Source organism: Pholcus phalangioides, unplaced genomic scaffold (assembly GCF_987345545.1).
Source record: "Pholcus phalangioides strain wild (caught in Gottingen) unplaced genomic scaffold, Ppha-v1.0 ptg000017l_1, whole genome shotgun sequence".
In the NCBI taxonomy this organism is placed as follows: domain Eukaryota; kingdom Metazoa; phylum Arthropoda; class Arachnida; order Araneae; family Pholcidae; genus Pholcus; species Pholcus phalangioides.
The window spans coordinates 39825893-39838105 of NW_028301610.1; the positions used below are offsets into that span (position 1 = coordinate 39825893).

At 36.6% G+C, this 12213-nt stretch overlaps 1 protein-coding gene across 2 annotated transcripts in view; it reads right to left on the reverse strand.

The window, feature by feature from the left end:
- The window catches only part of LOC149073058 (uncharacterized), a 34137-nt gene extending 23078 nt beyond the window's left edge, over positions 1–11059 (reverse strand). Inside the window, exons 1-2 of one of the 2 annotated variants that reach the window (XM_089246554.1) lie at positions 10789–11059; positions 170–311 (exon numbers count right to left, since the gene is read on the reverse strand). In XM_089246554.1, coding sequence (XP_089102680.1) covers positions 170–299 — 130 coding nt within the window. In that variant the 5' untranslated portion in view covers positions 300–311; positions 10789–11059. The remainder of the gene's footprint in view (positions 1–169; positions 312–10788) is intronic. The other variant, XM_089246556.1, reaches the window with a different exon arrangement.
- Between the last annotated feature and the right edge of the window lie 1154 nt (positions 11060–12213).

A 12213-nucleotide genomic window follows, 5' to 3' on the forward strand; every position in this document is an offset into this window, starting at 1 on the left:
GTTGGTTTGTTAGACTGTAAACTTTAATACTGTCTAACCACTTTACCATCTGTTTGGCAGCATATTCACGAATCCATGAAAAGAAAGCGGCAATGAAAAGGAAAAATACACTTTCCTACCGGTAGTCCTAAGATTCCATTGTCTGATAACAAAGGAAGTCCGTTCTTACCTTCTTTGGAGGGAAGGCAGTTCTTTTCCTGTGTCTCGGCATGCTTCATTTTTCCAGCGTCGAACTTTTCCAATTCGTTCTTAAAGTCACTGGGACATTTTGGGAGCTCTTCTTTCGTTGGACTGGCCATTGTAATCAAAATCTAAATAAGAAAACATCATATAAATTTAAAAAAAATTTACAATACCCAAGTGCGCGCACACACACATATGAATCATATTTATGTTCAATTCACGTTTGGAAAAATTGAGAAATTTTGCAAAAACCCAGAACCCTTTCTCTCAACAGAACCAACGGTAAAAGTGAAGCTATACTAAATATTTAGATGCCTGCGGAGATACTGGGAACGTTTTTCAGTCAACAGTAGGAATTTTTAAAAATATATATGGGGAAAAAAACACATTTTCTCTTCTCTAAAGACAAGAATGGATAAAGAAAGCAGACAAGGGATATAGAACAGCTGACACCTAAAAAGTTTGACAGGAGGGTGAAAACCCCAAATCCACGGTAGGGGGTTAAAAGCATTTTTACTCCAAGGGTCTATTCTTGTTTTCCTCTTCCGACTCCCCTTACCGTTAAATTTTAGCTTATTCCCCTTATTTGGAACCCGGGATCGGCTCTGGGGGAATCATATTCAAACTCCCAACTACTACACCAGATTTTCAACCGTACATAATAATCTCTCAGCAGCAGTTATATCAAGCATACTACCAAAAAAACAGCCCTTATCTCACAGTGGGGTGGCTAGACGGTATATATTCGGGATTGCTCTGGTTTTTAGACATGCCCCCCATGGCAAGGAAAATTTTATAAGGATGCCTATTAGTACAGTATTTAAATTTCTATAAAGATAATTAGAATTTTGAAACCATACCACCCTAATGAAGTTTTTAAAGTTTCAAACAGAACTGTGTGTGTGTGTGTGTGTGTGTGTGTGTGTGTGTGTGTGTGTGTGTGTGTGTGTGTGTGTGTGTGTGTGTGTGTGTGTGTGTGTGCGTGCGTGCGTGCGCATGTGTGTGTACAATTCTTAAGGCCGAAACACACTACACTGACCTGACGTGATAATCACGTCATGTCAGTGTAGTGTGTGTTTCGGCCTTCAGAACTATCAATAGAGAGATTAAAATTCTTGTAAAAGTTGAATAGTGTATCCATAATAAGAAAGATTATTTTTATTTTTGATTGATCGATGTAGTGCAGGAGTGTGAATTCGAATGATCTGTCACAGCTGTTATAACTGGTTTGCCCATTAGTCATCGAAATCGGAGTGAGAAAATATTCAGGTGCACCAGAGATTTATTACTTTGTGCTTATTCCTTTGTATTAATCTTTCGTTACTTTGTAGAAAAACAAAACAAGGCTGTTATAGAAAGGAGTAAAAAAAAGACAACATGAAAAATGCCTTTCAACGGTTGGATCGGTGGTAATGACTAACGACTATAGTGAGTATTCACTACGAGGAGCGGTGACGAACATGAAGTCCAGTAAATTGAGACACCATCCACGGGGAAGGGGGGTTGAACAGACATTAATCAGCATATTCAAACCTACAAAAACAAACTGCAAGTTCTATCTTCTCAAATCTGAATGCTAGTCATTTTTCATAAAGGAAAATTAATTTCAGCAGGTTTAACAGTTGCGTGTGTGCCGTTTTATTTCATTTTAGAAATCTGGTACGGCTACAGTTAAAATCAAGTACAACAATTATATTGAAGTCTTCCAAAAGAAAATTTGTTTCAAATTTTTGAGTTCACTCCGCTATTAAAGTTCGATTTCGAGTCTTCAAACAGCTTTCGAGCCGAGAAAGACGGATTACTGAAATAAAATCGGGAACCATGAACTTCATAAGAGTAAAACATCCGTCGAGAGAAATGTTTTTTTATACATATATACACTGCTGATGTAAGTTTTAAAAATAAAACTTGGCACAGATATTACACGTAGGTATAAAACCCATCAGTCTAAACAAATGTTTAAGGTACGGCAAAAAGGAAAGCATGTGGCTCATAAGTTGGCAATATAAGTAAAAGTAAAATTTTTTCTAGAATTGTCAACAGACGGTGCAAAAAAATCCCCGATTCCAACAAAGAAATACATCCAAAAGCCAATTTAAATATATCGACCGCTTTCCATTCTTTGTGCTTATGTATAGCAGTTGGGGCAAGATGGCGGTCATCACCGAAGCGTGGTTCACGAAGGAGTGCTGTCTGTTATCGGTGGGGTGAACGGAAAATGAATGAATAAGAGCGGGAGGAGCTAGTGATTGGGCTTAACATCGGCATGAAAGCTTTTGCTAGAGGTTGAGCTAACATCCTCTAGATAACAAACCAAGCTTGAAGACCAGGGATCAGAAATGCAGCTCTCGTCAATGGGTTTAATATCAATTTTGTTCAAGAAATAAACACGCTCCCATAAAACTCAAGCTTTGTATGCCAACAAACCTGCTTTTCCTTCATGAGAATTGGACGTCCATATTAAATGTTACCATTCGTTATATACTGGAATTCATAATGAAATATTGCAATATCATTGACTAAAATTTTGAGTTGTGTTACTTCATGCGGTATATCATCGAAAGTAGATTAGGGAAGGACAAATCCAAGGCGCCAAGTTGCCATGGTGACTAGAAAATCGGTATATTGCTAAAATTTTCTAAACGTGGTTCCTAAATTTGAGTCTAAAGAGTGACATAAAATTTTCTGATTTCATTACGCTACGTCTCTTTTAACATGAGAAAAGTATGAGAGAGAGAGAGAGAGAACATTATTTAGATCGTTTTTTAGCAAAATACCATGCTTGGCTCCTAAGAAATTGGACTGGCACTAAGTATTTTTTTAAATTTGTCAAGCCCTGAAGTAGATGAAAACACCCGCATTCGAGTCAATTTTTCCTTTTCACCATCTTCAAGATTATATTCTACATAATTGATTGCAAAGTACGTGATATTGCCCAAGGAAATAAAATGATAACCATAATTTCGAGTCTTAACTGTGTATATGGCACAGAAGTTTATAGGTAAAAAAAAATACAGCCGACGCTCGATTTTACGAACCTTCAATTTTGGAGGTTCTAATTTTCTAATTTATGAACTTTATCCCCCCAATAATATACTATTCCTTCAAATGATTTTCTTACTTACGAACTTTCAATTTTACGAACTAGTTTTTCACGTGAGTACGGGTTCGTAAAAACGAACGTTGTTTGTAGTTGTATCACAAGTTTAGATTAAAATGCAGATGGTGTTGAACGCACAAAAAATTTTCGACAATTGGTTAGAAAAAAATGCCCGAAGTCGAACGCAATCAATTCTAGCTACTCCTGTCATCGTTTCAGATTATCTTTGAAGGATATACGCTGATTCAAAAGATGAATATGATCTTGGCCTATGTCTTCTTAAACCATCAATTACTGTCTATACAGTTCGCTGAGGAAAAAAATATGCATTTTTTAAATAAATATTGAAGAGGTTGAAGATTGCTCAACCTTTCGCATAAACGTTTCATTCAACTTCAACAAATCAAACTAGAGATGCATAATGATTAAGTCTGTACCACTCCTTCATATATAACATATTTTTCTCGAAAAGTTCACTCACGTCAAAAGTAACAACAAAATGAATGCAGACGGGAAAAACAACTTCAAAACAGCATTCCAATTCGATTACGCCATTAGAAAGCCGTAAAGAATAATGAATCCGCACTGAAGGCATCATCCCACTGAATTCAGCAGCTATTCTCTCAAAAATTATCGTTATAAAAGGGGAATATTGTTCAAAAAGATACCGAGTCACGTTTTACTAGTTTTTTACAATTCGAAAAGTTTAAAAAAAGAAATAAGGAGAAAAAGGGTCAAACGCTAAGAGAAAATTTAAAGAAACTAAAACCATTTCGGGTCAAGACGTTCATTAAGTGCCGTAGCCTTTCGTGAAAAGGGTCACTGTGATGCGACACTTCAAAAACTGCGCAAACTGCACGATAACAATGTACACATAACGGCAGAACTTTGATGCGCTGAAAGAGAATCTTGGCAAGGCCATGGAAGAGTGACATAAGGATCTTAACATTTCGCAAAAGCATTTTGCTATGAAAATAAACCGAGGAAAATCCTTCACCTTTTGAGCTTTGAAATAGCGATATAAACAGAAGAACCTTCGAGAAGTTATAATTAAATAGAACTTTTTGGCGTATACATAGGGCTCGTGATGAAAATTTTCCGCTAACCTTTCATGTTTGATGCAAATTATTTTTGTGGTATACCGATAGCTTTGTATTTTAAGTCAAGGCCAAAAGTAAAATCGGCATTAGTGCTTCAATTTCTGTACTTTAAAACGCAAAATAATTTTCACATTAATTGGACATTGTAATTCAAAACCTGACATGATAAATGTACATGAATCACCACACCGTTTTATTTCTGATTGCTATTAATTGATGAATAACGAGCGTTTGAAAACCTTATGAGCATGCACACAGAGCCTGTTCCTCATTAATTAGGACCCTGCCCAAACATACATTTTGGGGGAAAGGGATTATATATAGCATTTTTTGAGGCAAAACGTCGTACGCAGAGGGGCATGGACCCCTATGCTCCGTGCTCCTATGATAAAAAATGAAAATTATTTCAAAATATTTTTGTAAAATTTAAAATATCGAAAGAAAATACCTTTACACACACACATACAGAATCAATTTTTATCAAAAAATACGAAAAGGGCAGAAAAGACTATTGTGAAAACAATTAATTTTGGTGCCCTGAAAATTTATGGGCGCTGCGCACATGCCCCGTTTGCAGGTGCGAGAAACAGGCACTGTGCACATTATTTCATGAAAATATTAATTTTATAATTGCATTTCTAAGACAAAAGTTTAAATTTTTTAGTGATTTACATCAGGAAAAGCGATGGCGATGGTGAGATATTACCATGAGGATCGTGTATCTTTATTATAAAGAGAGAGACGACACTCCTCAACAATATCCAAAGAACCTAAAAAAAAACACGGAAGAGAAGAAAAGCGCGCGAAAAGCCTGCTCTCGTTGTTGCGTAGTGGATTTTGCTTCACTAGTCTTTGTTCCGCGACAGCTGCAGATGGGTGTAGGGTTACTCAAAATGTTCTGAATGTTTAGTGAGCATGGTCCTTCATATTCTTTCTCGCACATTTTTTCCCCCTTTCTTTTTCCAAGTTACAGTTGGAAAGTTGAGGCAGTATCTTTCACCAACGGGGGGGACAGTCTTGCTCTGAAACAAGGGCACACCCACACACACACGCTTGAGTGTCATTGCCCTTAAGCCTTCTCATTAAAGATTGGCTACATGTGAGAAAATCACACGAAAATTCAATGCCATCAGTCATATTTTGATGGAACGTATCAAGAAAAGCTGATTTGTTTCACGACTAATGATAAAATATGTTAAATTGACCTCTGCACTTCGAAAGTTGCGGAAACTAAATTGAAGCGTCGTCAGTGAAAATTAATAGAGAAAGAGCAAAAGTGATCAATTCTGGTTGAGCTATAACAAAAGCGAAGTAACGGTATGAACTCGTTAACCACTATGCTATCTAAGATCTGATCACGTCAACAACAGTAATTTGTAGCACCTGTGAAGTTCAACAAAGGCCTCACTTAAACATTTCCCAGTTTAATTTTCAACTACTTCTTGGTAATAAGCATCCTGAAAGAACGCCTTAGAATCTGATTTCGCAAATCTTGCCCATTGGAAAAAGGTGGAGAATAGGCTACTTAAAGGCAGTAAAAAAAAATATATGACATCCATATTTTTATGGGCATCTTTTCTTAGCCACCTCGTTGGACATTTTGCCTGTTGTGGCGTTGTATTTTTATTTGTATTTCTATTCAGAAATCAAATACACGAATGAAATATAATACGAGTTCGGATTTTTGATGGAAATCTTCCCATGAACAGGAGAAACAAAAGAAATCTTCCCTGGAAAGAAACCGGATACGGCAACCGTAAAACTTTGCATAAGAATTAGAGTAGAGAAACTTTTTTTTTGAGAAACGGAAACTGGTTTAGAAAACTAATGAATTCACTAACGAACATCATAGTATCAAATGTCTTACCCTGACATTTGATAGAAATTAATGATGTCATTCAAAAATATTCTCGGAAACCTTAATTAACTCTGACAGCGATAATAAAAACCTCCCGCGCAAAATTATCACGCATAAAAACACTGAACAAATCAACAGTGACATCTATCGGACATGATTTTGTAGAATGTAAGTTTTTTTTTTTTGGCAATTAATTTCCAATAGTTCATAAATAACTTCAATAAACTTTCCTTTAGAATTTCTTTACAGAAAAATTGGCTGAGATGACTATACATCTTCAAACTTCATTGTCAGAAACTTGTCCTGTCAATCATTAATAGTCTTAAAATTGCATACGGCTTCAACCCTCTAGTCTGCCTTTTTTCACATGTACAAGAAACGGGAACACCATAAAACTTACTTAATTCGTTTAAAGTGACGACGAATTATATTTTTGTTTATAGCATCCAAGGAATAAAGCATTGGGTACTTTTGTGGTAAATCGTACATATACTAGAAAAAGAGACGGATTTTATATATATATATATATATATATATATAAAGACTACGGATTTTATATATATAGTGTCAGATATCCTAAGTTGAAAAGATGTAAAAATATGTGAGTGGTAATTTCTACGTGGGTGGAGATACGGGGGGGGGACATAAGGGGGCAATGCCCCTCCCCCCTCCCCCAAGGGTAAAGGTGGAGTTGACTGATCTAATGTAAATGTGTATATATGAATAGACATCATCATCATCGTGCCCCCCCCCCAACAATAATGATTGTGCCCCCTCCCAGACTTTCAAGTCTATCTCCGCCTATGTTTCTACCTTGTCGTAAAATCTACAAGCCTATATCACGGGACAGGGTAAAAACCGCAGACGTTCAACCATTACCAGTTCCAAGTGAACCACTGGAATGAGTCATCAGCGTGGCGTGAGTCAAGAGCGTAACAGCAACCGCTCTACCAGCTTTCATTTATCTTCTGAAATACCACCCCACGGGCAATTTTTAAACGATTAACAAAAATGTACCCTATATGTTTTTCAAGCCGTAATGTCTGATATATCTCACACATGCCTCTCCCCCCCCCCCCCCGACACCTTGAAGTAAATTTGTAATGAAAAAAATACTTGAGATTTAGTCCAGGGCTCCGGGTGAGAGGCCCCTTTTCAGAAAAATATTTCCGATATACGTGCATTTCAGAATGGTTTACCATGCTTTGCGAAAAATTAACAAACTTAAGGGAAACATTCCAATTTTATCTGTCTGATACATACAGTTCCTTCACAAAAATCAGATTCAATACATGAAGAACTATGTAAAATAATGCATTTGATGAAATTGATCTTTTTTTATCAGACAATGAAAAGCTTAACAACTGAAAGAATCATGAACAACGCCACAAAGTTGTGAAGTTTTTTGATACACTCTTAATTGGCTGGATAGCGTTTATTTCCTGCTATAAACTTCTCATTAATTACAAATGTCACTCGATACCGACACTTATGTAAATGAGCAGAGTGAGCAGCTGTTTGACATGTCTCTCTCTCGTAAACATGTGTAGCAGTAGTACACGTAGCTACTGTCTCATACAGAATTGAAAAACAAAAAGTTACCGTCGTCAGCACTTTTGTTTGCACTTTTAGCAGGAAACTATGTCTGAAAGTCTGCGTTCTCTGGGGATTAATCACCCACATCAAACAGAGTAAAAATATAAGCAAGCTTTAGACACATCACCTGCAGGAAACGAGCTTCTCACTTCATATCGTGGGATACCATCACTCTAGATCAGTGGTTCTCAACCTTTGAAAGCCCACGGCCCGGCTGATTTTTTTTTTTTTGTGGAAAGCTCAGTCATAGAAATGGCTAACGTGAAATAAATCAGGACTAGGGGATGAAAAAGTTAACCACTCGCGAATAGGCGGAGATAGACTTGATAGTCTCTTGGGGATGGGCATGATGATATCAATTCATATATAAACATATACATGAGATCAGTCGGCTCTGCCTTTGACACTACTTCACCAAACACCAACTCTGGCCATATAGCTATATTGCAATTTACTGCCATTAATGAGATGGGTTGGAAATGAAGGCGCTGTATCGGTGGTCGATTGAAGTTTGTTTGAGAAAATATCTTATTTATATCCTCTCTCGGGTTTGAACCCGGGACCGTGACAGCAACCTTCACGGTGGTAGACGAGCATCTCGGGCATTGCCCTTGACACTAGGGGGGGGGGGGAATGCCCATGCCCCTCCCCCGTATCTCCGCCTATGCACTCACGGCCCGGTTGGACTGATGTCAGGGCTTGACGATTGAGAAACACTGCTCTAGATATCAAATTTCATCAATATTCCGCCCAACTTCCTTCCAGTTCTAAATTCCCAATTTAATGATGTTTCAATTTCAGAGCTAACAGAATTTCTGAAATTTTATACCTTTATAACTTTACGCATACTTACTTTTCTGTCATGCCATTCGGCATTAGAATAGTTTGCACACCAACCTCTGAATCGGCAGGTCTTAGAATACCGTGAGAGGCGGAGAATTTTTTTTTAAATATTTATTAAGACTGATATTTTTTAAACTTATAAATCTGTTCGGGATCACTCGTTTCTGAGAATTGCGCTCAACAGGATGTTTTTTATATAGTCACTTCACCTCATTTTTTCGCAGATTCCAAACAATTTTGCGGTACACTTTCTCCGAGCCAAAATTCGCACTTAAAATCTGAAGACCGGATCGGTTCACCATTCATCGAGCAAGTGGCACATGATTTTTTCAAGTTTATGTAATAGTTATCACAAAATTTGGCAGAAGCGTGCATGGGGAGGTCATGGGGAAATGCCCCCTTAAAAAGATCAAAAATGAAAAATATAATAATTATTAAGAGAATTTCTTCTATACTTCCTCTTTCAACTTAAAATGATATTTTTGAAGCAACTCAGTTATCAAATTTCTCTACAAAATATGCGCTGTACCACCTCAAATCTTTACAAGCGTGCTCCCCCCCCCCCCCCCCGATAGGTCAGTCCTGCGTGCGATCCTGAAAATAGATCGACATTATTTCTAATATTCTGATTCTATTTTTCCACTAAAGCATACAAAAAAATGAATGTTTGCAAAACATGCTTCAAATATTCTCAGTCATTAAATAGATCAAATTGTAACAATATATTTAGGAAAATAATTTTAGATTCCTTCTTCTTAAATTCAACATTTTGAATGTATCAATGCTGTCATTTAAAAATGTATCTATCGACATTGATGCGTAATTAAAACAAAAATATGAATGACACAGGCACTTACTGTGTGAACACCGTCTTTTTTCTAGAAAAGACTCTTTGGTCTTTTAAAACGTTTCTATCGACATTTATGTATTATTAAAACACAAATCCGATGATACAAGCATTTATCTTGCAAGTATGTATTTGCTCTTTAAGAAACACTTTTGTTGTTCATAAATGTAAATTATGGTTATTCAGATGTAATTAAAACAAATCCGATGATGCTGATACTGTATGAACACCTATCTACTGTGTGGGAACGACTCTTTTGTCTTTTAAAAATGTATTTATCGACACTGATGTTATTAAAACAAACCAGATAATAGATATTTGCCATGTGAACAACTGTTTCCTCTCTGAGAAAAACTCCTTCGTTATTTATAAATGTACCTATGGATATTCAGATGTTATTAAAACAAATCTCTGATACAAATATTTACCCGATGAACATCTGTCTCCTTTGCAGGAAAGACTCTTTTGTCATCAAAAAATATATCTATCGATATTGATGTTAGTAAAACAAACCCGACGATAGACATTTACCATATGAACATCTCCCTCCTCTCTCAGAAAGACTCTTTTTTTATTTATACATGTACCTATGGTCATTCAGATGTTACTAAAATAAATACGATGATACAGATGTTTACCTATGAACATCATTCTTCTTTGTAGGAAACTCTTTTGTCATTCAAAAATGAATGTATCGACAAATATTTTTCAATAAAAATCCGGATCATACAGATATTTACTGTGTGAACATCTGTCTTTTTTGTAGGAAAGACTCTTTTTTGTCATTTGAAGAGGTCTATCGACATTGATATTATTAAAACCCACCTTACGATAGACATTCACCGTATGAACATCTGTCTCCTCTCTGAGAAAGACTCTTTTGTTATTATTAAATGTACCTACAGACGTTTAGATGTTATTAAAACAACTCTGATGATATACTTTATCAATTTCAGCCAGTGTCATCTTCTGAATATGACCGGGGGTTATCCAAGAGATGAAATGGCCGGCTTATTGTTCCTTTGTTGAAGAGCTGCCACTCCCCGGCATCAACGGGGGAGAAAAAAAGAGTTGGGGCAATATACTGTGAGAACATTTGTTTCAACTTTTTTGATTAAAATTTAGAAAAACGAAACCAAAAATGTAGTTATAAATTATTAAGTTTCTGGAATTTATTCCAGACGACGTTTAAAAAGAAGAGAGAATTCTTGTACATAAAATACCGAATTAACAATATTCGGAAGCTGAGTCTCATACTCACCTCGATCAATACGAGCAGACGAGAGAGAAAGAGCAGAAAACGTCCAACCACAGAAAGAGCGGCACAAAAGACCAAAAACCGTAGTTGACGAACGAACGCCGAGTTATGAACGAAAAACGGCCCCGCCGTATACTCGGCGCTCGCAGACAGATCCGGCGGGGGAGGGAATTGGGGGGGGGGGAGCGGACGCCGGTGGATAGCGGGGAGGGGGGGAAGGAGGGAGGCAGTTGTCAGCGACCGTCTGGGAAAAGCAACACGCGAATAACCCTGGGTGGGTAGGAGGGCGGGCGAAGGGAATTGAAATTAAATAAATAAACAAAAAGAAAAAAAAAGCACGCGGCGGGAGAAAACGCACCAATATTCTGAAATTTCTCGCCAACTAATATCCGAGATGTGATACGCGGACCTCGCCAAACTCAGGGCCAAGGTCGAGAGATACAGTGGTGTTGTAGAGGGGGGCGACTATATTACGAATAAAATCGTTAGAATTCCGAGAAAAATCGTTAGCGATGAATCATACGCTGCCCTGACGAATCATGCAACGTTCGCTTTTGCTGGAGGTATATTGACATAATATATATAAGTTGGGGGGGGGGGAGGATAAACTCGTCATTGATGACGAATATATACGCATATACATTTATATTGTTTTCCATAAATCTTTGTTTTTACCAACATGAATAAAACATGAAATCGTAACACTAAAGTTCAATTGAACTAAAGTTCATTTCTCTTTAGAATTCTAGTTAAGTAAAAATCCATCGGGATGGTAAAATAATAATTCGGAGTTTAATTACCAAAATAATTACTCGTAAATGGGGGTGATTGTTAATAATAAGCATCAAATTGTATGCAACCATGTAAATTGAGTTTATTGATTTTAAAAATGCAGGGTGGACGAGAAGTCCTAGACAAATTTTAAAAATTAATAACAAATCAACCAATTGACATAAAAAGGTGCAGATTCCATTGAAATACTTTTATCATATCCTAGAATTTTTTTTAAATTTAAGAAAAGTTCATATTTTACTCACAGGTGGCGCTGTAAAACAAAAAACTTGACGTAACATGAGCGTCATTTCAACCGTTTAATGTAGACCGAGCTGGAACGGGCGATCATATTGAAATGTGATCGTTTTATGTAACGCAAATAGTCATGAACATAAATTATGTACTGTTTCTGTTGCATTTTATATGTTATGTAAAGTTTTCGTTTTACAGCGCCACCTGTGAGTGAAATTTGAACTTTTTTTTTCAATTTAAAATATAAAAAAACTCTAGCCAATGATAGGAATTTGGTGCAAACCGCACTTTTTTATGTCAATTGGTTGATTTATTATTAATTTTTAAAATGTGTAATTATAAGATTCAAAATGTTTGTTAACCTCTCCATCTATTAACATTTTTTTAACAGTGGGTCGCAAA